Here is a 26,816-nt window from a genome sequence, read left to right as displayed (position 1 = left end):
CGTGATATAATTAAATTATAAATGTCATATAAGATGACAAGCAGAAACAAAGGTTAATTTATAAGCGTACACAATACGTTGTATAAAAGTTACCGAAACAACGACCGAGAGAAATATAATTGTACATGACAATTATATATATATTTGATTTGGATTTTAATTATTAATTATGGATTTGAATTATGGGTTTAAAGCCCGTTAACAATCAAAGTCTTAATTAACAATCAAAGCCCAAATCGATTAGATTGAAAAGTGGAAAAACCAAATTTGCTACCTCCGCCAAAACCGCTATCTAATGGCATGACTTGTAAATAGGCCGAACTTGAGGGGCATTTTGGTCTTTTGACAAACCTCCTCATTTGCCTATAAATAGAGGGGTGAGGTGAAAGAGAAAAATTACTAATTCACGTGTTATCGAATTGTTTGATCAGTTCGTTAATCTATTTTCTCTCTTTCTCGGTTTATGGTTGTTTAGAGTTCACGAGATCGGTGAATAGTATTCTTTCAGTATCCCATGTGTTTAAGGCTCGCATGCTTGTGATAACCTTTGACATCTAGCGGCTCGACACTAATACTATCTCATCTTTTCTCGGTGAATAGTGTTTTTGCATAATTCCGCGATTTACGGTATTTCTGGCAAAAGAAATAAACCGCTCTCTGGTTAGTCCTGGTGGATAACCGATAAAGGTATCAGATGTCTGATACTCCGAGACGAATCATTCCTGATAGTCGCTCTTCTCGCTCTGTCTGTTTTCCAATTAGAATTTGAAAACAATGTATAAACCTGTTATATTAATCTACTTAATTTGTAAGTAGATTAAAGTTTTAGAAATCAATCATGGAGTAGATATGTAAAAAGATTAAATTGGGTTTTGATGCCAAAGGAATACTGAAGGTGGACAGCCTTGGAAAGTTTCCTGACATACCATGTTTAATCATTGGCTTAAGTTAGAAGTAAAATTTTTGTTTTACGGTCTTTTCGCAGCTTAAGCCTAAATCGGTTTTGGTTACCCCAAATAATACTCAATCAATTAGAGTGATCCTGTGTGATCAACCTTCTCACTTATACACTAGAGTCTTTGTTGCTCACCTTTGAGCCTCTCTTGCTCACCTTGTTCAACCTTAAGCCTTTAGTGCTCGTGAGCCATACCGTGCTCAAGCTGTGTGATTTTCCAGAAGCTTTGTAAAGACTCACTGGTTCCACCTTGTACTTCTTTCTCATTGGGTAAAGAAAAGCGCATCGAACCTCCACCCAAGTAATAAGGCGCTCTCGCCACCACCACCACTTCCATGTCTTGTAAGTTTTAATATTTTCTCCTATTTTTCTTTCTAGTGAGAATGATAGCATTGAGGACAATGCTTTGTTTAAGCTTGAGGTGAATTGGAAGAAAAATTGTATCTGCATCTAGATCATGTTTTATTTTTGCATTGCATTTTTGGTGAAAATTTTGTGAAAATTGTGAATTTCAAGAACGTGGCGGAAATTTTGAATTTACTTTGAAATTTTTGAAAATTGAAAATAGTTGGACAATTTATGAAGGGTTTCAAAGAAGAAATTCTTGAGGATTGAAAAAATGAAAATTTGAATTTACTTAGGTTTTAAAGGACTTTTTAGGCGAACAAATGCTTTTTGGTCAAATTAGGGTATATTTGAAATTTATCCACAAAAGGGATCTAAAATAGAAGTCTCATGGTATCTTTAGGTATGATGAAAATGTTTGCTTTGAAAGGAATTTAATATTTTAAGAAAATTCAAAATAGTAGTATTTAAGAAACATAAGCATTTTAGATCATGAAAAATAAGTTGTGATTTGTGTGATGAAATAAGGTTTGCTTAAAATTGACAAAATACTTTCACAAATTTCACGTGAGTCCTTGAGATTAGAATTTTTGCAAATTGTTCATCATGCAAGATCATCAATGAACTTTAGTTAGTCTAGAAACTGGACCTATACTTAAGTTTAGATTTTTGCTTGAGGATAAACAAGGTTTAAGCTTGGGGGATTTTGATAAGCCTCAATTATATATGCTTTTTTATTAGGGTTTAACCTGAAAAACTAAGTCAATTTTCTTGTATTTTAGTGTAATTTTGTGTTAAAATATGCCAAGAATCAAATTACTGCCAAAGTCTATTTAAATTACAGGAAATTGAACAAATTGTAGATCTCCTCACAAAATTTTTGAAAAGTGGTAGAACACTAAAAAGGGAGTTACGGGTGATGATCTATGCCCATTTGAAATTCGGTTCATAAAAATTCCAGAATCAAAGCTGGTGCGGGCAGCACGAAATAATATCGAAGTAAAAATGAATTTCGAAATTAAATCAAGTTGTCACCATCTGAGGCAGAGAGTTCTACGACACGTGCAAGATTTTATGAACTGCACAAACATTCAGAAATCCAGCTGACTTCCCATCTAGTGCGGGCCACACAAATTTTATGAAGTCCACATTGATTTTTTATGAAGGCCGCACCAATGCCAATCTTGCCTTATTTCACGATATCTTCTCAGATTTGCTACCAAATTCGAGAGGATTGCTTCTCAAGACAGATGAATTGCTATATATTGGTAGGGGGACAGCAAGAGGAGGGATGCATATTTTATTCCATCTTTTAACCTAGCTTTTATTCTACACATTTTTCGACATCTTTTCTATCTTCTCCAAGTGAATCAAAGCGATTGGAGCGAAGGATTAAAGGTTGATCGAGCGAACAAAGTGAAGACAAGGGGCAACGAGCAAGGAGAATGGTGTATTCTATTCTCTTTCTTATTTTTCTTAGTTTTTATCATGTTTACTTTTGTATTTCTCTTGGATGTTAGCGCACCTATAAGAGGCTAGATTTTCTCTCTAGGGGCTTAGGCTTTAAGCATGAACTTGTGTTAAAATCTATCTTACTTGGATTGTTTTCTTTATTATGATTGTTTGCTTGCATGACTGTTGTTGATTTTATTATTTGTGTAATTGCATGATTTGCATTGCTTGTTGATTAGTACCCCGTTTAAGTATAAACAACTTAAATTGATTAGGAGCGAGAATTGATGGTACCAAATTATGTACATGAATAACCTTAAGATTGAGATTAGAAATGACCAAATCTAATTCTTAGTCCGGAACCACAAGAAACAAAGGTTGAATTGAGATGAAAAACTTAATCGTGAAACCTTATATTTAATTAGGACTCTTAGAAATGAAACAAATATCGTATGAAGAACTTAATCGTGAAGTATTGGTATTTAGGGATAAACTAGGCTAACCTATGCTTATTGTCACACCCCCAAACCAGAAATTCTAAATTAAGGCGTGATCAACCTCGCCTCATGCTAAATTAATCATTAAACACGCAAGGCTAATCATAAACATAATAAACAAAAGTAGCGGAAGCATAATAATATAAGTATCAAGCATCAGTCACATAGCAAATAAATAAACATACACATACATATCTTAAAGTTTGATCCATCTCGGATCCAAAATCACATCAACTACAGAAGGGGATACATGATCTATCGAGCCCGTATATATAACACAAGAAATACGAGACTCGTAAACCTAATCAAAAGCCTAACTTTTGCTAATCAAGCGGTGTGGCCATCAGGGACAGCTCCTGACAACTCCTAATGCGGATCACCAGATGTTGTACTTAAAACCCACGAAACAACTTATGGGTGAGTGACGAATCACCTAGTATGTGACCCAGAATTATCCCCTCAGGGATCCTCTACGGTCAAAGCACTTTTATTTATAAATCGCATTCAGTAATGAATATAATTTAAAATGTGCACAAGTGTGAACCTATATCAATATCTAATAGAATTTACAATACTTTTAATTAATGCCATGATGCGGTTAATATACTATTCCAACATGCAATTTAAACCCAAAATCAAAATACAATATCGAATAGAAGTCAAGTCGGAATCCAGTACTCCTAGCACTGTGTGCCCCAAATATAATAATAATAATAATAATAATAATAATAATAATAATAATAATAATAATAATAATAATAATAATATAAATACAGATTAAAGTAAATCACCCTGTGCCGTGCCAATAGGATAAAAAGAATCTAAATGATATAATCCAAGGACTGTGATCAGAGTGCAATGATACACATTGCCTAATGACATCGTGCATTGCCCACAAGATTAGCATTACACTAGCACACTAGCCGATGGTTATACCTATGCAAATAGGATCGAGTGATCCTTAACGATATAATCCAAGTACTGTGATCAGGGAGCAATGATACACGTTGCCTAATGACATCGCGCATTGCCCACAAGATTAGCATTACACTAGCACACTAGCAAATGGTTATATCTAAATTCGGTGTGTCATCTCGCCTAACGATTCATCACCCAAGCATATAAAATAGGAGAAATCATATAATGCAAGTAGTAAAATAGTTAATATCTTTCCTCATGAGCAGGAGAGAACTTTACCGTCCGGCCAGACCAATAGGGTTAGGGGCTCGCATCCGGCCCCGTGCATCAAGGCTCGTCGGCCCTATGCACTGCACATCATTCCACAAGGCCTGCATTGGGCCTTTAGAACTTCCGTTCTAGGCAAAGTAACTCCTAATGTAGGGAAGGAATAAATTCCCGAATCGTTCATGCCACAGAACTCGAGATTGGAACTGCTCACGTCAAGTAAAAAAAATGATCGAAAATGATATATAATCAAACTTTATACATATAATAATAATCCTAAAGCCATCCAAGACTCAAGTGACGCTCGGCTCAGTGGCTATCAGGCCGTCCCATGCCAAGTGACGCCAAGACGGAACGAAGTCACTCGGCTCTGCCCAGTTCTCACAAATGAATGTGTATACACGTAAAATAATAATAATACATTATCTTCTACGAGAAGAAGACAACTAATAACCTAATATTCTAATAATATATATATAATATTATTTAATTACTCTACTTCTAAAATACAGTAAATTCGAGTTTTTCAGGATTTATGCAATTCTACCTACAGTGCAGAAAGGGTAAACATGCTCTACAGTTTTAATGCATCTACTTAAAAATAAAGTGCGAATGTCATGTCAGATGGATCGATTGGTAAGAGTACACCCACGAAAAGAATAATTCATATATCCCACACCTGTAGGGCTGGAGACTCTTTGGCTAACCCTTAGCAAAATCAGCGGGCTCCGCGTATGCTTCGAACTGCGGGTCAGTTGGATCAGTCTAATGATCGGACTCATACGGGATATGTTGATATGAAATTACGTAATTTAAACTAATTAAAATCTATTCTAAATTATTCTAACCCTCGCCCCAGTTAACATGTAATTAAAATTCTCGATTATTTCAGTTTTATAAATATTACCGATTCAGTTAGTCTAACTGAACCGGTTAGTCAGATATTAATTATTTACTTTCATGCCATCGAGGTTAGCATTAATCTCAATTTATAATTTCGTCAGATATTGATCATTCACTTTGATCTAAATTAATCTAATTTAATCCTAACATAATTTATATTTTTAATAATTTAATTTGAAGATATATTACTTGTAAAAATTCAAATATCGAAATATTCGCAAAAATAATTATTCATTAGTTACGAAAATTTTAAACGTACCTTACCTATTAATAGATCATAATTACTTATCTATTTTATTTGTTTTAACTTAACTCTAATTATTTTAAATCGGTCGAAATGCGGTATCAAAGATTAACTTATTATTAAAAATTCCTAATGTTATTATTTTAATAAAAATCTGTAAATTGTGCAATTATTACTAAACTATATTGTTAGTTTAATATATTTTAGTTACTTTATAATTTAGATACGTAATTTGGTTATAAAATTTTAAAAACGAATTGTTTATCTATTTTACGCGTTTTAAATTATTTCTAACTAAGCCGCACAATTTGATATTTTATAACTACTCTAATTTTACGTTTATCTCGGCGTTTCGAATCTAAGTATAAAACAATACTTTTCATTGCTAATTAATTGTCTTTTATTAATTAGCAATGAAGTTTTTATAAAAGTTTCGAAAAGTTTAAAAGTTTTAATTAAAAACTTATTTATTGGACTTTTATTTTATTTAATGTGCTGGATGATTTAATTTAGGTTTGTTTCGGGATCATACAGGTGTCCAATCGGGTTATTTTAATATCTGCTCAAATTATGTTATGAGTTATCATCGAGGCATCAAGACCCTAGAAAGTATAATCATTTTCCGATTTAATTTAAGTTTACATAAGCATTTGGTTTTATTCGGTTACATTATCAAAACTTAAATTTTTAAAAGCCGTCATTTAAATCCGTCAATTCCTTTATACCTTTCGGCCCATTTGACTTATCAATTCCCAATTCAAGTCCATTCACAACAAATATATACATATGACCGGCCTTATATGTAAATTTTACCAATTTATATTTTGGCCCCCTTCTGACACCGCCTGAATTGCACCGTTCTAAAACTTTTGAAGCTTATAGGCCTCATCATTCAGTGACATGTCATATGGGACGCTCCAATGGACCAATTCAACAACAAGGGTCCTGTCAACCTTCTCTGGCCAAGACAAGCCTAGTTTATGCTCAAGATGATCCTGGCCCGAGTCAAAACTAAGCCCGTTCCTTGATAGCCTGCTGGACAGAAAAACAGGCTTTAGTGTTTGGGCCATATCTCCTTCATACGAGGTCCAATTAAGGTGATTCAAAATTCTGTGGAAATATAAGAGAATGTTCTACAACTTTCATGTTTGGACTTATCCCAGAAAAATAAATTATCTTGGTCTAAAGGGCGTGTTAAGTCAACTGATCTGGTTGGAGTCTGTGAGAGTTATAATTTGTTTTCTGTTTTCAAGTTTTATTTTGTGGGATTTTAGGAGTGTCTTTTGAGTGTCTCTAGGAGTTTATTAATTGTATTTTGGTATTAGAAAAAGTGGTTGAATGTTGTATTAATTGTTAGGAAGCATCTAGAGATGAAATATGGCTATATAAGAGCCCAAGGTCAGATTGTAATGAAACTATTAAATATATACGAATTTTATTGTTTGAGTTGAGTTTATCTCCTCTTTTCCACTATTGGGTTGAGTTTTGCTCCTCTTGAGTGATGTTTAGTTGAACTCGCTGGTGTCCTTGTGAATCTCCGTGACCGGACCGTGTCATTTGGTATCAGAGCTCAAGGTTGAAGATGGTGCATCGTGCAACACGCAACCGGCCTGGGTATAAAGACCAAGACCGACGAGACGTTGAGATGATCGAGTTGAGACAGCATGTCCAACAACTCCTATGGCATATTTCTCTAGTGGAGGCTGTCGATCAAAACCAAGACCGCCGAATGAGGCATGTATCTTCGAGAAGCAAAACTTGTGAGAATTGCGATCGCCGAATGAGGCACGGTTCTTCCACAAGCATAACTCGTGAGAGTCGAGACCGCCGGCCGAGGCACGAATCTGCGAGCTACACCGACTTTTTTTATCACCACCACCTTCACAAAATCTCCAGCGATAATGTTTCTCCTTCACCTCACCTTCAACAGGGAAATAACCATTCCGAAAACCACAATAGTTTGCATTGTGATTTAAAAGAAGCAAATTCCAGTGGAGAAGATGAAAAGACCAACCCCTTCCACGACAACAACTCTTTGGTGTCATGTGATGAAGAGGCTCTACATCAACACCACACCCGAAGGAACACTTGTTTCCAACGGGCCACACACGAAAAGATAGCCATTTCAGTTGAACAACACCTTGAACATCCCGATGAGCTTGTTGATTGGCCTATCACGGTTGAAGAAAATGACGGTATGTTATTTGATTCTCCTCCAATCTATGATGACTATCCCTATGATGAGAATGATATTTTTACCAATGTGGGAAAGTCTCAAACAGAAAGTGTGACTTTTGACAACCCCAAAAACTTTGATGATGCCATTGTTGGTAATTTACCGATGTCCTCCACTTCTCTTTTCAACTTGACAAACTTGGAGGCTTGTTCTTTCTCAACCACAATTGCACAACTCCAAAAATTTCAACATAAAACTTGGTGTTCAAATAAACAAGTGCAAGCAAGCTTTGAGCTCAACATCGGCATTGCTCAAGCTCAAGTTCTTACTCTTCCCTGCTCCGAAAATTTGTTTAAGCGAGGAGTAGTGTAGTGGAAGCATGGTGGTTTGCTAGCATTATGTGCCCAGGATCTATTGCAGTCCAATTGTTCTTTAACGGTGTTAGTTCTAAAGTGTTGTACTGCTGCAAAGAAATTTACAAAGATGAGCAGACGAAAAAGAGCCGAACTCGAGAGCGAGTTCTTTTCAACCAGGGGAGAATGACACCGCCCGAATTGCACTGTTCTAAAACTTTTGAAGCTTATAGACCTCATCATTCAGTGACATGTCATATGGGACGCTTCAATGGACCAATTCAACAACAAGGGTCCTATCAACCTTCTCTGGCCAAGACAAACCTAGTTTATGCTCAAGATGATCCTGGCCCGAGTCAAAACTAAGCCCGTTCCTTGATAGCTTGCTGGACAGAAAAACAGGCTTTAGTGTTTGGGCCATATCTCCTTCATACGAGGTCCAATTAAGGTGATTCAAAATTCTGTGGAAAGATAAGTGAATGTTCTACAACTTTCATGTTTGGACTTATCCCAGAAAAATAAATTATCTTGGTCTAAAGGGCGTGTTAAGTCAACTGATCTGGTTGGAGTCTGTGAGAGTTATAATTTGTTTTCTGTTTTCAAGTTTTATTTTGTGGGATTTTAGGAGTGTCTTTTGAGTGTCTTTAGGAGTTTATTAATTGTATTTTGGTATTAGAAAAAGTGGTTGAATGTTGTATTAATTGTTAGGAAGCATCTAGAGATGAAATATGGCTATATAAGAGCCCAAGGTCAGATTGTAATGAAACTATATGAAATATTACGAATTTATCAATTTGAGTTGAGTTTTATCTCCTCTTTTCCTCTGTGAGTTGAGCTTGCTCCTCTTGAGTGATTATTAGTTGTGATAGTTGTGTCCTTGTGCATCTCTCCGTGGCCGGACCGTGTCACCTTCACTTAAATTATTTACACCATTTAGGGGTAATTCGCATAGCAACCCCTAAACTTTCCAAAATTCACAAAATGGTCCATGTCAGTTCAAAGGCTGGTATACACACAAAATCAGTACAGTACCGGTAGTATACTGGGCTGGTACCACTGGTACCAGCACTTCGCAAGTCAGCATAGCAACCAAGCCAAACAGCCACAACAACAAACCAGCAAAACAGAACAACCAAGGCCACAACCAACAACAACAGAACAGCACACAAAGCCCAGCAAAACATACAAGCATACAAGCATACAAGCATACAAGCACCACAATACACACATCAGACAATGACAGAGGAAGGCAAGGAGTAGCACAGAACAGGTAAGGCGCAAACAAGCGCGGCACAAGCCTCAAGTCAGCACCAATTGCCGGGAAAATCAACAACCCGAGCAAAAGGTATAATTAACTACAAATCCCTCAAGGCAGAAATCCGACCAATTGAACAAGGGACTCGAAAAATTACCCGATTAGAGCTAGCACAGGAGGGAGAGGGCAAAAGGGCATCACACACCAGAACAGCACCAGCCAAGCACCAGATCAACAAGCCAGACGGAACAACAAGCAAACCAGAACAATAGAAAGAAGGGAAAAGAGAGGGATTTCTCAGCACATGAGCGAAATTTTAGAGCCAAGCCCAAGAGAGAGAGACAGAGGTGTTTATATACCCAGAAAGAGAGAAAAACCACACGCTATAGCACCGTACCGAGCAGGTGGCGAGGCCATCTCGCCTCACCCACTCTCTAACAACCGAAGGGACGGGGCGACCAAGGGGGGGATCTCTCTCTCTCTCGTCTCCATTAGCAAACGAAGGAGAAGAGAGAGTAGGGTCGGTGCGCAGGGACCAAAAAGAGAGACAGGGAGAGAGAGGAAAGGGAGGCTGGAGTTTTAAAATCCTAGCTTTAAGATTCGTGCTGAGGGATCAGATCAAAGGGTTCAACCATTTTAGAAATGCATATAACTTGATCGTGTGATCTACAACTACGGTTTCTTTATAAATTCGAATTGAGGTTTTGTAATATTTTTATAATGTCGTACGAATATTTTCATGTATTTTATAATTTGATTTTAAAATCCGCCAAATTTGATTTCAATTAAATATCTATTTATATATGTGTATAATTATCTATTCAAATCTCCATACTTAATTAATTAACGTAATTCATAACTTTTATATACTTTTATTCGTACGAAAAAATCGTGTATTTATTCTTCAAATTAGAACTTCATTTATTTATTTCTTTACACCAATCCTTTAATTTTTAAATCTCTAATTTTTAATGTACATAATTTTATAATTCATTTATATTTCAAAATTTTAGATTTATTTTAATCGGTCAGTTAAAATCTGATCGCTCATTAATTTTAATTAAAAGTTTTATTTAAGCGTAATTATCGATTTAGCAATTTAGTTCAGTTTTAAAATTTCAGAATATAACACTTATGGTCTAGACTGCTAGGGTGAAGAACTTAATCGTGAAATCTGAATTGTCTAGGCAAATCATTAATTCACGAAAGTGACCCTTATTAATACTTTAGGCTTAGAAACCCCGTCAAAGCAAATATGAATTTAAAAACCAATTAAGTGTGGATTTGATTAAGTGATTGTATGCCTATAACCCCTAGACTCATCTCTTATTGAATCACAAAACTCATTTTATTTATTTGTTTAAATTGCTTGTTTTACTTTCAACTCTCAATCGGATATTGAACCCACAAAAATCAATTTGCAACAAGCCTTGTTTTACTTTTATTAATTAATTTAGTAAAAAGTAATATTTTCCATTATTTTTGGATCAATACCTATTTTACTACAATGATAGGTTGTCTGCTTGCAACCGACCTATCGTTGTGTACTAAGGTTTTATAAATTTAAAAGTGAAAAAGTGTATCAAATTGATCCAGAATTCCTATACCTAAAATACACAACAGTATGTGTTTTACGACGAAAATTACGAGGTTGGAACTCAAATGTAAGAGGTGAAAAGAAACGAATTAAATCTGATTTGTTAAATAAGTTAGGGATTTATGAACAACAATTAGAGGATAATTGTTTAACTAATCTTAATTTAGATGATTGGAAACTTTGCCAATTAGATCTACATAAGATTTATTTAGAGGAGGAACAATATTGGCACCAACGATCTAGATTAAAGTGGCTACTAGAGGGTGACCTTAATACGAAATTTTTTCATGTAGTAGCTTCGGCTAGGAAAAAGAAAAACACAATTTGTTGTTTAGAGATTGATGGGGTGGTGTCATATGATCAGTCCGTTATTTTGCGACATATTACGGATTATTATAAGAGTCTCATGGGAACTTCGATTCCACGATTAATATCTTTGCATTCTGATTTATGGTCAAATTCATCTCATTTATCTTTCGATCAATGTAGTTTTTTAGAGGCACCTTTTACTTTAGATGAAATTAAAAAAAGTAGTTTTTGCATGTAATCCAACTAAGGCACCTGGTCCAGATGGCATGTCTTTTCTTTTCTATCAGACCTTTTGGGACATTCTTAAGGATGATTTATTTCGTTTATTTACATCATTCTACAATCATGAGTTGGATGTAGCCAAATTTAATTTAGCATCAATAACTTTAATTCCCAAGAAAGAGGATGCCATTACGGTACGAAATTTTAGACCTATTAGTTTAATCAATTGTAGTTATAAACTTATTACTAAACTTCTTGCCGATAGGATTTCAAATGTTATGGATTCCATAATTGATTTATCACAAACAGCTTATATTAAAGGTAGATTTATTCTTGACAATGTAGTTTGTGCTCATGAGGTATTGCATCAGATTAAAATTACGAAACAGAAAGGAGTATTATTTAAGTTAGATTTTGAAAAAGCTTTTGACCATGTTAATTGGGATTTTCTTATAGAGGTTATGCAATTACGAGGTTTTGGTCCTAGATTTATTTCTTGGATTAGATTAACTTTAGATGGTAGTCGAACTTGTGTTAATCTGAATGGGACTCTAGGTCCATATTTTTCTTGTAAAAGAGGGGTGAGGCAAGGAGATCCCTTGTCCCCTTTTCTCTTTATTTTAGTTACCGATGCGTTAAATAAGATTCTGTTGAGAGCACAAAACGGGGGTTTTATAGAGGGTTTAGGTAATTTTCCTAATTTAGGTAATGTGTTAAATTTACATTTTGCAGATGATACTTTACTATTTCTTAAAGCTGATAGACATATTTTAGCTAATATTAAATGGCTTCTTTTGGCATTTGAAAATGTCTCCGGTCTCAAGATTAATTATGACAAAAGTGAGATGTACCCTTTAAATTTGAATGATTTAGAGTGTGCTGATTTAGCTTCTGTTTTGGGTTGCAAAGTAGTTACTTTACCTCTTACCTATTTAGGTGTCCTGGTCAATAATAAGTCTCTTACAGACATTGATTGGCAACTTCTTATCGATAAAATTGAGAAAAAATTGCAAACTTGGAAGGGCTCCTTATTATCTTTAGGAGGTAGAGTTACTCTTCTCAATTCTGTCATTTCAGCTATTCCTTTATATTGGCTTTCTATTTATAGATTACCAGTTAAAATTAGACATAGAATAGATAAGATTAGGAGAAAATTCTTGTGGCATGGAGGTAATTCTACAAGGAAAAAATATCATTTAGTGGAATGGAGGATAGTTTGTAAGAGTAAAAGTCAAGGTGGTTTGGGTATTTTAGATTTGAAACTTATGAATAAGGCGTTATTGGCTAAATGGTGGATTAGATTTATAGATAATACAGTACATGGTAAATGGAAGGATATAATTAGAAGTAAATATGGGTCAAGAACTACTACTACAATTTGCTCTCCCTTCTGGAGATCTATTCTTAAGGATATTCCAGTTATTAATTTAGGTTTAAACAAAGAAATAGGTAATGCTCAAACTACTTCTTTTTGGTTAGATAGATGGTGTTCTGAGCATGCTTTACAACATCAATATCCACATTTGTTTTCCATTGTATCTCATAGATTTATTTCGGTTGCAGAGGCTTTTAATAGTTCTACTCTTCAATTGTCTTTCAAAAGACAGTTGACTGGGGTATGTTTAGAAGAATGGCATGCTTTACAATGTCGATTTCAGCATTTCACTTTGTCTGATCAGTTAGAAGATAGATTGATTTGGAGATGGTCCAAGGATGATAATTTTACTGTACATTCTTTTTATCAATGGCTTGAATATGGGGGTATTCCTAACAAGGAGTACAATTCTATTTGGAAATCGCATATCCCTTTGAAAATAAAAATATTCTTATGGTTAGTTAGACGGGATAAAATCCTTACTAAAATTAATTTAGCTAATAAAGGTTGGCCAGGTGATATTTCTTGTGTTTTTTGTGGTCAACCTGAAGATACTGAACATCTTTTTATACATTGTTCTTACATTAGATTAATTTGGAATTGGATTGCTGATCATAATAACTTTACATTCACTTGTGCATCTTTAGAGGATTTATGGGTATTAGATGCATACATTCCTTTAAAGGATATGTTATTGGTTGAGCTACTTAGAGGATCCATTTTATGGACTATTTGGCTGGAAAGAAATAGAATTTGTTTTAATGATGCTAACCCTCTACCGATTAAATCTATTGGAACAAAAATTATTTCATTAGCTAGCTTTTGGTGTCAATCTCGATTAGATAATTCATTTTTTAAATTGAGTCTAATGCTCCCTTCTGATGTTAAGGATCTCCCAGATCAAATACAAGAGGAAGAGGTAAGAAGTCCAGAATTGGCTCAAGTAGTGGACCTTCTAATGTCCATTTTCCAAGTGGACAGTTTAGAGGATATGCAGGGTTTTGGAGCTGGCAACCCTCCCTCTCCAATGTCTGGAGAAGAGGAGAGTGATGAAGATTTATTGGATATATAGTCCTTAGCTTTATATACTTTCAGTGTTTTTAGTAGATTCTTATGTTTTTACTTTTCTTAGTTGTGAGCTTGTTTCTGTGAACTTGTTATTCTTTTATTTTTACTTTTGTTTTTTTGTATGGACCTGTTATATTTGATTTTGGTACCAATTTGGTACTAAATCAGATATGCTTTGATTTCAAATGAAATCGGTGGTATATACCACTTTTCTTCAAAAAAATGTTATAATAATAGAACTAAGTTAAATTAAATTTATTTGATAAGTTTGATGAGGTAAATAAATTATTTTTAATAAATCATAAATATATATGAATAATTTTAATGAAAATAATTAATTGGCCACATAATTCTAATTAATTGACCGCATACTGACTAATTGTTTGACAATACCCAATATCCCTTCTGTCCAGCAAGCGCATATCGTTATTTACAATACTGGTTACCATATTCATTAGGACACTATATTAATCTTTGGCAATACATTATATTCATTAGCAGTCAGCACGCACCTCCCTAAACTACTCAATCCGTGACAGTTAACCTCCTAAGTGTCAATCTCATTTATAGTTGTCATATTTGAATAAAAAAATATCAAATCGCTATCTAATGAATACTTATAGTATGATTTTATAAAATTTCGCATAATTTCAAATATATCCTTCGAAAACTATAAATTGCATATTTCTCTTTTCAAAAACTACAATAACACACATTTTTACCCAATATAATTTTAATATATATCTAATATATTAAAAACTCAAAGGTAATTGCGTTTAATATTTCAAAAATTATAATTAAACACATAATTAATAAAATGTACATCATTTTACTCCTTCCCTTTCTTTTCCGTCTCTGTGTTTATTGCTCGAGGGTTTAGCACTTTACCCTCTGTACTTTCCAAGTCCGTACGATGGCTTTGAATTTGTTAGTTTAGCATGCATATTGCTCTTGTGCGATTATCTGGTTTGATCTGTTGTGCCTGGCTCGATCTATCCTGAAATTTTTATTAATAGAAAATTAATTAAATAAATATCGACAATGGAGAATGAATCTGAGTTTTTTCGAGATATAGAGAAAACGTGATAGTTTATAACGTCCAGAGAGAACATTATAGACTATCACAGTCAGGATTAACCGTAAATCTCCGCACTTACACTTAATAATTAACTAAAAAAGCAAAAAAAAAACAAACACTGGACATGATTGTTAATCACGTCCAGCTCCACTTCAAATGACTATGCATGATTTCTCATTTCATTCAAATTGGGCCTAGCTGCTGGATGTGATTGTTAATCACGTCTGGTTATTTTTTTTTTAGTTAATTAATAAGTGTGTTAATTAGTTTATCGTTAATCCTGACTGTGATAGTCCATAACGTCTAGAGCACGTTATAAACTATCACGTTTCCCTATATCTCGAAAAAACTCAGATTCGTTATCCATTATGGATATTTATTTGATTAATTTTTTATTAATAAAAATTTCGGTCAATCTCTATACCTATTTTTTTTTTGAGTAAAAAATTAGAGATCAAATCAATCAACTATTTAATAAGTTGATTTAATATCTACTTGTAATAATAATTCTCTCATTTAAATTTCGAACAAGACACTGTTTTTGACAGTAGACCAAAGGATAATTCTCCCGTATACCTTAATTTGGCTCTGATTTTTATACTAGTACTTTACCTCCTATATTTTTTCTGTTCTTGCCGATTTGACCAGCTCTTTGCTGTGTCCGTGCTTGATTGAATCGATTTGCTCAACTCCGGCACCTTCTCTTATCTTTGTCTAATAATTGCAGTTTAATCTGTTTGATTTGTGTAACAGAGTACGTGCATGGACTTTTTTCCTTTTCATGGTAGATTGAAAAATAACATAAAGATATGAAATTAGATAAATACGTGGGTCATCATAATTTAAAAATACATCAGGACGCAACACTGACAATACTATCTATTTGTTTATTTATAGCCAATCATAGGATGGCAAACCCCACCGTGTTGTTTCCCCCAGCCGCTTATACAAAATTACAAGCATTATACATGCGAAAAAAAAGGAAAAAAAAAAAAAAAGGTTGGAAGGGATAAGGAACAAACAATTTCCTTTGGCATCCCCGTAAACGTTTTTTTCTCAAACGAAAAAATCCAAGATCTGAACAAAAACCCTAAACCAAAAGTGTCTAACACACTACTTGGCATTACAATTACAAGGCACCTATGCGGCAGACTTGTTAGAGAGGCGGCGCTTGTACCGCTTAAGGACAGAGGCCAAGTTTTCCTTTCCTTTGGGGAATGCAACATCACCAGCTGCCGTGCCTGTACGGCCCTTACGACTCGACACAGCCAACTCAACATCCTTTATCACCTCCAATACAGTGTTTGCAGTGGTGAAATTTGCTTTGAGGGGCACTTTGAATCCTGGTGGTCTGGTTAGTATTTCGGTATCATTTGTTGTCACCAGGCATTGGCATGTTGCCAGCGGGTTTCTCGGCTTGGAGAATGCCAGATCGAGGATTCCCTGTATCAAATAAATGTAAGCAAATGAAGATCAAATTACTCAGTAGTCTCAACTAACAATAAAAATTTGAAAAAGCACAGAGTAATAGGAAAGGTTAAATGGTATAGCTGGCATCAAGCCAGTAATGAATAAAGCACCAAGCGTTATTTGATTAATGATTTCCAATTCACCACCATGGTGGTTCAAGCATTGGATATATTGTTAGATTTGGTAGAGAGATGCTGCACACTGCCCCTTATTCATGAGCACTAGTCAGTAAAGGATACAGGACACTACTATAACCAATAAGTAAAAAATAATAATAATAAATTAAAAATAAATAAATAAAAGATCAGATTTAAAAAATTGGAATACTACCTGGAGGCGATTTAACACATAAGTATACTTGCCCCAAAGCTCCGGCCTACTCTCCACAAGTGACAGATCTAGTACCCGGCGAATACACCAAACACCGAAACTCACCACCAACGCCACTCTCCACACACAATCCTCCCCACAATTTGGTACTGGCCGACCAAAAGGTACAACATCTATGCCATCCTTCATATGTTGTACCTGATCAAATCCACGATCCAAGACAGTACCTTCTTTCTCCAACAAAAGCTTTTCAGACCCGGCAACCCGGTTAATCAACTCCTCATCGCACCCTCCATTCTGTGAAAAGAGCCAATGGGCCCCCTCCAGTTTTAGCAGCTTAGTTATGCAGAACCGGAGAGACTGGAGGAGCTTCTTCTGAGCATCTGCATAGGTGAAGTCCTGTGGGTCCTTGTTCATGTCAATGCCAAACAACTGTTCAAAAGGTTGTTTTGACCAGAGTGATTTGGTGCTTGAACTCTGGTTAGACTGAGTAGAGAACATGTCCCTCTGGGTTCTTTGTGGACCAAGTTCATCAAACCCTATAGGTGTGCTGGCAGCAGTACCAGCAACAACCCCTGATCGAGATATTGGCCCAAGATGTGATTGGCTCTTATCAGATGTCATCCTACTGTAATACGACTGTGGCCCAATGGTACCAGTACCTGCACTTAGTTTTGCCTCATTCAACAGAGCAGCACGGGTAGCTGCAATCATGGCAGAAATATCAGGAGAGCTATGGTATTTTTTTGTATACCCAGTATACCCCTCCAGTGTTTCACTCGTATCAAGTAGAGAAGAATCAATATATCTTTTCTCTGCAATGAGCTGGCTGAGTCTAGAAGATATCGGGTTTTGCAAACCAGCTGCAGATGTTGCACTCGGAGAACCCAGCATGTTCTGTGCATATGGCGAAACTGAAACCGAGTCACTCAGATTGAGACCATTTGAAACATATGGTGAAGAGGAATGCTGCATTGGGTCAGGCAGTGCACCAGAATATGGTCCCCGATTTGTGCTTAACCCTTTGAGGTATGACGCGAGCTGGTACCCATGAATAGTCGCTGGCTGATAGAACTGATTGTCAGAATAACTTGTTGAGGAATAAAAATTGGAATAAAGCTTCCCACTCTGCTGTTCCATTAAGCCATTGCTAGTGGGTGGTAAGTGCATGCCTTGGGACCAAGACGGCGAACCCGCATTTAACCCATAAGACAGATCAAGATTAGACATCTGACCAGCTGGTCTAATTACATTATTTTTAATGGGTTCATTACTTGTCTTGCAACCTGTTTTGTCACCTGACCCAACAATTCTCAAATCTAAACCAAGCAATACGTCTAGCTTCTTGGTGCTAGCACCTTGAGTTAGTTTTCCATGATAATCAAATAAATTGCCCCAAAACTCATCTAAAATGGCTGCAAGTTGTTTTCTTGCAGATCGACCCAAACCAGATAGGTGTGACAAGCTCCTGCTGTCATTGCCAGAATCAAAATCTTTAACCGCAAGAGAATTAACTGACAGCTGTTCATCAAACACAGACTGCTCCTCAGACTGAGGAATTGAATTCTCACTTTCACTTTTGGTTCCTTGCTCAACTTCCTTAGGTACTTTTTGCTCCTCCACGTGAAGCTCCTGTTCAATCACCACCTCTCTCTCAACAGAGCTTTGGGTTGTGGGGCTTTGTTTCACATCTGTGTCTTTCTCCATGAGAACTTCTTGTTCAACCACCACCTCTCTCTCAACCAAGGTCTTGAGCGCGGGGCTTTGTTTCATATCTCCAGCCTTCTCTGTTGGAACTTCTTTCTCTACAACCACCTCTCTCTCAACAAAGCACTTGGATGCTGGTGGATGTTTCACAACTCCGGCCGTCTCCACATCATCATCATCGTCTACTTTACGCCATTTATGCATAGTAAAAGCTTCTGTAGCAGGGGAAGAAATCTTGCCCATCGACTCAGTCCAGTCAACTAATTTTACTGCTGAATTTGACTCGGGCAGAGTGTGTAATGATGTGGTACTAGTAGTGACAGGGACATCAGTACCACCACCACCAATAGCCTTTTCAGATACAGGCTCAAAATACTCATAAGATCTTCTATTCATGTCTCCACTAAAACATCTGTCTTGCTCAAAATGAACATTTTTTGTTCCTGTAGAGTTTATCTCCCTTCTCTCAGAAAAACTGGTTTGTTGGTTACTCAAATAATTGTGACTTGACACCTCATCATTAGCTGATTTCAATGGAGTAACTGCCAAAAAGAGCGCAAGACCAACAGAGAGGCATGAGACAAGGAGAATTACGGGATAAGGAATAACTGCAATATTCCCAACATTCCCCTTCAGGCTGTTCATCCAGCCACTATTTCCAAGCAGCATCTCAGTGAGAAAAATAACATTTGGTGACAGCATCATAAGAAATGCCACAACAGAACATATCTCCAAGCAATAAGATATTTTAAAGGCCTTCATTATAACCTTCGAAGAGGCAACCCGAAAAAGTGGAATGACTGATGAAGGAAGAAGTATGGCTTGCACCACTTGGCATATTGTTAGAAGTTGGTATATTCCCTCGGCACCATTGTATTTTGTAAAGTAGAGAGCAGGTATTATAGTAAGAGAGTTCAGCAAGAGATGATGGTATACGGGAGAGAGATTTACACCAAAGAAGTGGCGAGAGACCATGTGAGCACCTATGTTGCATGTCAGTGTGACGATCTGGCTTGAGAAAAGGAGAATAGAGAGAAAAAGGAGCGGTACCATAGGGAATACCTGATGAGAAAAAAAGAATAAAACAAACAGTCAGAAGGGTGGCATAATGTGATACCTGTAGATCAATAAGTACACGCCTTGTGCACCCTCCTACAATTTTTGTATTTGATTTTGCTTCCTTATCTTTTCTTAATGACACCGATCCAGTTCTACATAACTGTACTAGTGATAATATACCCTGAATTTTACCCGAGTGTATTTTGCTTCCAATTGTTATGTTTGATATCTCTATGCAGATTCTAAATTAACACATCTTCTGTTAAAAATGTCATTTTAAACAGCTTTATAAGGAGCTTCTTTACTCGACTGTTGTACTGTCTTCTGACTAGACTTCTACACAAAGTGACATTTTAATGGAAAAGTTAAGATACTATCAAGGTAAAAGAAAACACACACACTTATACGAGAAAGGGAAAGGGAAAGGAAAAGGGGGTACCTGGTCCATTAGCAAAACAACATCTTGGACGTTAAGAATAACATCAGCTGTGCTAGAAAGTACGGCAGCCGAGTTGATGATGATAAAGTAAACGAGAAACAGCCCCGTAAAAATAAATAGGATAGTAAAAAAATGGTCATGGAACATGGCACCTATTGCAGCAACAGGGTGGCTTCTTTGATTCTGCAGGCAAACAGTATAAATGGTTTGCATTAAAAAATGATGAGAATTTGCCTCTTGAAGAGGAATTAAACAAATTTCTTGGAAATATAATGTAAAGTTCTTATTGGAAATATAATGGAAACTTATGTCAACAAATTTTTATCAACCAATAAGATCCACATCAATGTCAGACGCTTGGTGATCCAAAACTGTCATGTGCATTCTAATCCTCATTGATGAGTACCAACAACAAGGACTGAAATAATACCTTCGTCATGAATTAAAAACCATTGTTGGTTTCTTAGGCGCCAGCATTTACCAGCATGTTAGTACATTTTTTATTAACTGTTTCTGAACTTTTGTCTAATATTATCCTGATGTACATATGAAGGTACAATATAGGGGGTGCAGCCTTAAATGAAAGAATTGCACAACTGAAATTTGGTTTGGGCCAAATAGGAATGAGGCTTAATGCAAGGAGACAGGCAATTTTTCTAAATTTTCAAGGACCGAGAAATTCATAGTCGTTTTACCTGGACAAGTGACGAGTGGATGTAGAAATTGTGAGCCATTACATTTGCCCCTAGAAGAGCCATAAGGGAATAGATGCTCTCACCACTCAACTTTGGAAACATCACATTCGCTGGGAGAGGGATCTTGGGTTGGTTAAATAAAACCCCAAGCACATAACCAAGCAATGCATAAGCTGCAATGCCTGTGAAAATAGTTCCCGCCTTCTGCTTCTCCTGTATAAGAAGTAAAAATAATAGAAAAAAGGAAACAAGAGAAAATTATACGTCAACAGCTGAAGTAATGTAATAGTCTAAACTGCTGCAAAATTCCTATGATGCAAAAATGCAAAGTATAAAATAGTCATGTAGCACCATCCCAACCGGCGAACTTCATTTTTCACTTATCCCATGTCTATCAGAAAGAAAAAACAAACAAACGATATGCAAGACTATTTATGAGAAATTATTCCAGTGCACCAAGTTTTTGTTTGATTATTCATATTCATTTTATTGGATGATTATACTTGTTATTGAGGTTTCCTAAAATCAATTACAACGATATGAAATTAATTTTCTTGTAATCCAATATATATATATACACACATATACATATACTTATATATATAGAGAGAGAGAGAGATGGGATATGGTGAGTTGCGGAGTAAGGGTCCTGTTTTACTTCACGCTCATATTTTTGTTTTCAAAGACCAAATAGTCAATCCGAACTGCTCAACATGATATCCATATTGAAATGTGCTTGGAGACTAAATTTTACATTTTTTGAAAAAATTTTACTATTTTTTTAGACAAGTAGAAAAGTGTTTTTCTGCAAGCACATTTTAATATATTCATCGTGTTGAACGTTTTGGATCGACTGTTTGGGTTTTGAAAATGCAAGGTGTAATCTGGTGTCACCAAAAAATGGTGTAAGTGAATCTCTCTCTCTATATATAGAGAGAGGGATAGGCTACCATGCTTTGCAAATTAAAATGAGTGTTTTAATTTGCGCTCATATCTCTAGTTTCAAAGTTCAAATAGTCAATCCGAACTTCTCAACATGTTCTTCGTATTGAAATGTGCTTGTTGACCAAATTTTACCTTTTTTGAAAAAAATTTACTATTATTTTAGAATTTTTCAAAATCAGTGTTTTTATTTAATGAAAACACTGATTTTGAAAAATTCTAAAATAATAGTAAATTTTTTTCTCCAAGCACATTTCAATACGAAGAACATGTTGAGAAGTTCGGATTGACTACTTGAACTTTGAAACTAGAGATATGAGTGCAAATTAAAACAGCCACTTTAATTTGCAAAGCATGGTAGCTTATCTCTCTCTCTCTCTATATATATATAGATAGATAGATAGAGGTTGGGTAATATCAAATCAATTGTTCCTGAGGTCCCATGCAACTAAGTCATTTTTCAATTTTCAAAGTCCAAAAAGTCGATCCAAACCGTTAGATGTGATCTCTATATTAAAATGTGCTTGGAGACCAAATTTTACATTTTTTTTAATTTTTTTTATTATTTATTAAGCCACTTTGAAAACTGCTAATTCAACGGTGGCTTAACCAAACAGTAAAATCAGACTGGACCATTGGATCAACGATTTTCAATATGGCTTAATAAAGAGTAAAATAATTCAAAAAAATGTAAAATTTGGGAACCAAGCACATTTTTTTAATATAGATATCATATCTAACAGTTTGGATCAACTTTTTGGACTATGAAAATTCAAAAACAACTTAGCTGCACAAGACCTTAGGAACAATCGATTTGATATTAGCCAATCTCTATCTATATATATATATAAAAATATTTTTCTTTTTGACAAAAGGTAATCCATATTTATTAGTGAATATTTTCTTACTAAAAATTAGGAACTAGTCTTAAAAATAAAGCAAACGTTCCCGACTAACCCTTGTTTGTTCAGATGGTCAAAATTAAGTACTGAATTTTCTTTCACAAAATGTGGTGCACAGAAGCACTGCTCAAATTTGTGATTGATATATAAGGCTTATGATTGCTTAATTGATTTGAAGTGTAAAACACAAACTGATATAAAGACAAATTTTTAAGTTTTAATAAAGCAAATTGTGTAGTGTATTAAACTCTTTAATTTTTATTCAGCATAAACCAAAATCTTATCAATTTCGAGCTGTGTGGATAGACAAAGGATACTTTAATTGACCAAGTAATAGTATATGAAACAATTAAAATGAAAGGAAGCTTGTTTTGATTAAAACAGAACCACATGTGTGAATAAATTGGAAAAAAAAATCTCTAAAAAATAAAAGATAGAAGCCATTTTAGAACTTATCTATAAAAAGAAAACAAGGGAAGGGATATTAAGTCATACCAAACTGGTGACAAAAAAGGAAAGAATATTAGAGGCAAGAGCCGCGGCAAAGATGCATGTCACGAGATCAAAACCAAGCATAAGATTGAATGCTTGCGCAATGCCAAGCACCTGAAATAATCCAACATAATAAGAATTACATTTTATTGAAACTATCATAGTACCTGACACAATTTATAGTGATAATTTTAATAGTACATCAATGCAGTTTTCCGGTACATGTTGAGTATTTTTTTTATCATAATGACATTTAACTAAACACACCGTGCATATTAAAATGAGGTACATGACTGCATAAAAGCAATTATTCAGCAAGGTGACAGAGTTTTAGAACAATTACTATCAATTTAAATTTCACGTAATTAAGATTGGAGAAAGATCAAGTTGTAGATCAGTGTGATGTGATAAAGAAGAAGAGAAAGAAGAGGAACAACATCAAGTACCATAGCCAGCTTGGAGATCAAGATGGACAATTCAGCTTGAATTCCCAATAACATGCAAGTCGACTTGCTATACTCCTCTTCGCAAATCTTTTTTTATGCAAAATAACAATTATTTAGCACAAGAAAAAGCAACAAGTGATGTAACATCTACCTAATTTGGAAAGCCTTCATCCATGTTCTGGATTCAATGTTCTGAAAAGTACCACCTTCATGTGCAGCTCACAAATGCGCAGCTCACAATACGTAAAAGGTATCATGTATATCATGCAAAGAAGAATGTCATGTATTATACTCCTACATACATAACAATGCCACATGTACAGCTATATGACTTAAAAGTAATGCTGGTACTTTTCATTCTACATTTTTCTTCAAAATATTTCCAAAGTACCTCTGTTTTTATCACCTTTCAACACATAACAGCAAATTTGGAATTTCAGAAGAATATAGACTGATAGCCACATGTGATTGGTGTCATGTTATACAGGGGCATGGACATAGTTGCAATGTTATACTATGACATTTTGATGTCTTATGAGGCACACACAAAATTATTCCTATAATTCATATATACAGAAAAAGAAGTAAATTAGTTAAGCTAAAAGAGAATTTCGTAATATGAAGTTCAAGTTCACATTAGATAAGAAATTCAAGTTGTTACTGCAACACACTTGTTCTGTTAATAGCACCGAATAATGTAACTGCTCTCTCAATTTTCTACCTTTCTGAATATACATCGATATTGGAAAAAAAAAAGTACCTCGGCTAGGTTCTTTCCAGTGGCAGTGCTGATACAGGTTGCCAGATACTGACACAAGATAGCACAGAGGTTAAAAAACAGCAATGGCAAGATAAGATCCGACCCGAACCGAGAACCTGCCTCTACAGCTGCAACCCACTTCCCCAGGTCAATGTAACCCATTGATATCATTAGTGCGGGCCCCAGGGAAGGGAAAAGATGGTTTCTGTTGATAGCGGTCTCCATTTCAAATCACCGGTTGAAGAAGAAAAAAAAAACAAAAAAAACAAGAAGAAGAACAACAAAGCGAGCTTTACACCAATAAAACGAGTTTTATGTCAAATCAGGCAGTGACTTGAGAAAGTTCTAGAGCGTAACTATGTAGTTGACTGAAAACATGGGGATTGAAGCTAGATGGTTATTTTCAGTTGATTTTTCAGGTTCTGAAGGTTGATCATGTGGCTGGATCCTTACAGCTTGTGCACCATCTCTTGATTTGAGTCTTTATTCGCTACGAATTTTAGGATATCTTGTCCTTAGTAATACACATGAACTCAGAAGAACGCTTTTCTATTTCTGGATTGAATGCCTTAACTATTATCGTTGCTTTAGTGCTTAAACACCGATCCTTCTATCCTGAAATAAGAGCATGCAAAGGTGAAAGGGCTATCCAAAATTAGAAGCTATCTACTGATAAGGTTTACTTTTGGATATATAAAAAATTAACAATAAAACTTTAGGAAAAGAGGACTGCAGAAAAGATCCAATCTAAGCCAAATAAATTCTGTGGTCAAACGGGGTTCCGCCAGTGATTGCAACTTGAGATAAACAATCCAGCCTCTGAACAGTAACAAAGTGAACCTCTGAGCTTAGAAACACCTTGGATCAAGTAAAAACCTTATCTCTGTGCGCAGGAATGAGTGTGATTCCATTTGTAAAAGAAAAGAAGGATTTACCTTTAGCCAGTTCCTCTCACATGTTAAATCCGAGAAGACAAACACGAAAGTGAGGTAAAGAAAGAAGGAAAGAGAGAGATGATTGGGAGTGGTTTTGGTTGGGCTCCAATCTTGGGAAAGGGAGAGCAAGGTGGAAGAAAGAAAGAGGAGAGGACTTGAGCTGAGCTATCTAATGGCCTTTTTTGCCTCGTTGCCTTGTTCTCGGCCCTTCCTTAATTATTTTCTATTTTTTTAATGGTTAATTCACGCATACCCTTAAATTTGTCATAATAATCAACTTAGCTAATTGCCGAACAGGAAAGAGGAAACATCCAAAAGGCTATTTTATGTTATCAAGCTAAAGTGGAAGTGGTAACTTGTAGTAGTCCGTTATCATTACAGCTTTGAGAAAACATTATCCATACAGAGGAGGGTTCAAATGCCTCCATGTTTTTGTGGCTTCATCATGCCTCCATCTCTCTCCATTATTTTCAAAGTTCAAACAGTCGATCCGAACCGCTCAACCTAACCTCCATACTAAAATATATTTGGAGACCAAATTTTATATTTTTAGGAATTTTTTTACTATTTTTTTAGATAGGTACAAAATCAGTAAATCTGAACCATCTAAAAATAGTATTTTTGTACCTATCTAAAAAAATAGTAAAAAAATTTTCTAAAAATATAAAATTTGGTCTTCAAACATATTTTAGTATGGAGGTTAGATTGAGCGGTTCGGATCGACTGTTTGAACTTTGAAAATGAAGGAGAGAGATGAGGCATGCTGGAGGCACAAAAACATGGAGGCATTTGAACCCTCCTCATCCATATAACAGGACAACAGGCTCTATTTCTATAAGAGGAGGGTTCAAATGCCTTCATTTTTTTTGCCTCCACCATGCCTCCACTTTTTAAAACTTTAATAATTCAAAATTTAAAACTTAAAAATCAAAATAAAACCGTTGGATGTGATCTACATCATTTTATCTATGCACATGCAAAAAATTATGACATTTCAATTTTATTTTGATTGTCATCAAGAGCTTGTAAAAAATGCACTAATTTGGATGATTTCTAGATGTTGATTTTTGAACTTATTGATTCACATAAAAATAAAATTGAAATATAATAATTTTTTATGAGCACATAGAGAAAATAACATAGATCACATCTAACGGTTTTATTTTGACTTTTAAGTTTTAAATCTTGAGTTATTAAAGTTTTAAAAAATGGAGGCACGATGGAGGCACAAAAAATGGAGGCATTTGAACCCTCCTCTTTCTATAAATACTTATTATTTTTATTTTGTGAAAATATTTCCGCTCCACCTCCGCTCTATTTTTTTTGGGCATCATTAATTACACTACTCTTTCTTCAGTCTCTCTTTTCTACGACAAACTTTTTTCTCTGTCTTTTACATTTTTTTATTCAGCATAAACAGTTAAACACTAAAATACTTTTGAGCACAAGTTCAAAAACAGAGTGTGCTAGTTTAAATATTTGTCTATGATATTAAGATATTTTAGTATAACACCTAACCATGGATTTAGAATTTTCGTTAGAGGGAGCAAGAAAATAGTGAATCAGATTCAAATTCATTAGCTAATTCCAATTACTACTCTAATTGACAAATTTGAAGAAAGGAA

General features: G+C 35.2%; 1 protein-coding gene across 1 annotated transcript; it reads right to left on the bottom strand.

Moving 5' to 3' along the window:
- Positions 1-15,881: 15,881 nt before the first annotated feature.
- Positions 15,882-25,351, bottom strand: EIN2 (NRAMP metal ion transporter family protein). The gene is made up of 8 exons (XM_078306347.1): positions 25,192-25,351; positions 24,257-24,871; positions 23,497-23,583; positions 23,054-23,164; positions 20,715-20,927; positions 20,020-20,202; positions 16,815-19,583; positions 15,882-16,457 (listed from the first exon to the last, which is right to left on the bottom strand). The coding sequence occupies exons 2-8, from the start codon at positions 24,479-24,481 to the stop codon at positions 16,155-16,157; spliced, it is 3,891 nt and encodes a 1,296-aa protein (XP_078162473.1). The 5' UTR covers positions 24,482-24,871; positions 25,192-25,351; the 3' UTR covers positions 15,882-16,154.
- Between the last annotated feature and the right edge of the window lie 1,465 nt (positions 25,352-26,816).

The sequence above is a fragment of the Carex rostrata genome, chromosome 8, assembly GCF_964058835.1.
Source record: "Carex rostrata chromosome 8, lpCarRost1.2, whole genome shotgun sequence".
Classification (NCBI taxonomy): domain Eukaryota; kingdom Viridiplantae; phylum Streptophyta; class Magnoliopsida; order Poales; family Cyperaceae; genus Carex; species Carex rostrata.
This window is presented reverse-complemented; position numbering and strand designations above follow the sequence as displayed.

Coding starts and splice junctions, on each gene's coding strand:
- EIN2 (XM_078306347.1), bottom strand. CDS start 24,481: ATGGAGACCGCTATCAACAGAAACCATCTTTTCCCTTCCCTGGGGCCC. Junction 20,928..23,053: donor CCTTTTTTGTCACCAGTTTG/GTATGACTTAAT, acceptor CTTCTTATACAG/GAGAAGCAGAAGGCGGGAAC. Junction 20,203..20,714: donor TCCACTCGTCACTTGTCCAG/GTAAAACGACTA, acceptor GTTTGCCTGCAG/AATCAAAGAAGCCACCCTGT.